Source organism: Propithecus coquereli, unplaced genomic scaffold, assembly GCF_000956105.1.
Source record: "Propithecus coquereli isolate 6110/MARCELLA unplaced genomic scaffold, Pcoq_1.0 Scaffold124, whole genome shotgun sequence".
Taxonomy (NCBI): Eukaryota; Metazoa; Chordata; class Mammalia; order Primates; family Indriidae; genus Propithecus; species Propithecus coquereli.
In genome coordinates, this window is record NW_012136525.1 from 353812 (window position 1) to 355024 (window position 1213).

A 1213-nucleotide genomic window follows, 5' to 3' on the forward strand; every position below is an offset into this window, starting at 1 on the left:
AGATTTCATCAGATTAACTCAGAATATAACATGGAAAAGGCATATTTTTGACAGGAATGGTGGGAGTAGGGATCAGAGAAGCAGCATTAGTTACTAGGCAGAAATAGTAAAAACAAACTTGATTTCACAAATATGCCTAGATCTGGTCTTTAAATTGTTAACATAATATCCAAATATTCTCAAGGAGAATCTATTAGTAAAGCATCAATCCCTAGGAGGCTGGATTAACCTTACTTCTAATGCCATATCTGAGAAAGTTCAGCATTTGCTAAATATACACTCGTGGCTATCTCAACACCCAGTGGCCAGGTCCCTCTTTTTAGGGACATATGACAAGTCTGAGGGTCAGAACGGAGTGTCCATCAAAGTCTGACCTTCTTACAGATCCACTGTAAAGGAACTTCACAGCTAGAGGCTTGGAGACCATCTTTGCTGATGGTACCACATTTCTGTACCAAGCTATTAGAAAGAATCCTGTAAGAAATCAGAAAAGTCAGTCACTATAAGGTGGCATGCACAGTAAAGGAGTTGAGATGTTGAAATGCACGAAGGGCTAAAAACTGAGCAAATTCTTTCTCTCTGTTCGGGCTCTGGGGAATAGTCTCCCAAAATGGCAAAAGAATACAAATTGCTTACTAACTTCTCTTTAAAGTGTCATCCTTTTTTTTTTTTTTGCCCTTGCACATTTTTAATTTCCTTCCTTTTTCCCTATTTCCTCTCTTTTTCACTCTTTACTTTCCTCTCCATCAGCTATTCTTGATCTATACCACAAGTGACATAATTTTTCTTTCCTTCTCTCTCTCCCTCCGCCCTCCCCCGCCAGGCACACCTTTGAAGCCCCTTACCTTGAGTGGTTCAGAGCTGACCCATCTTCCCACCTCCAGCCAGAGCTGTTCCTCAGGCCAATCCAGTGAAAGTCCTTATTGACGAAATCTTTGAGCAGGCTCTAAGGGAGAGATTGAAAATGATGAAAGGTCATAAAGATGGAGAAAACCAAAAGAGAGACCCAGTGTCAAAAACATTTGTGTTCCCCCCAAAAATTCATATGTTGAAGCCCTAACCCCCAATGCTATGGTATCTGGAGGAGGAACATTTGAGAGTTAACTGGGCAAAGATGAGGTCATGAGAGCTAAGCCCCCATGATGGGATTAGTGTCCTTATAAGAAGGAGAAGAGACCAGAGCATGTTCTCTCTCTCTCTCTCTCTCTCTCTC

At 41.5% G+C, this 1213-nt stretch overlaps 1 protein-coding gene across 1 annotated transcript in view; it reads right to left on the reverse strand.

The window, feature by feature from the left end:
• Window positions 1-38: 38 nt before the first annotated feature.
• Window positions 39-1213, reverse strand: part of KLRG1 (killer cell lectin-like receptor subfamily G, member 1) — a 27237-nt gene continuing 26062 nt past the window's right edge. The window contains exons 3-4 of the mRNA XM_012637789.1: window positions 846-946; window positions 39-474 (exon numbers count right to left, since the gene is read on the reverse strand). Of these exons, the coding sequence (XP_012493243.1) occupies window positions 363-474; window positions 846-946 (213 nt within the window). The 3' untranslated portion in view covers window positions 39-362. The remainder of the gene's footprint in view (window positions 475-845; window positions 947-1213) is intronic.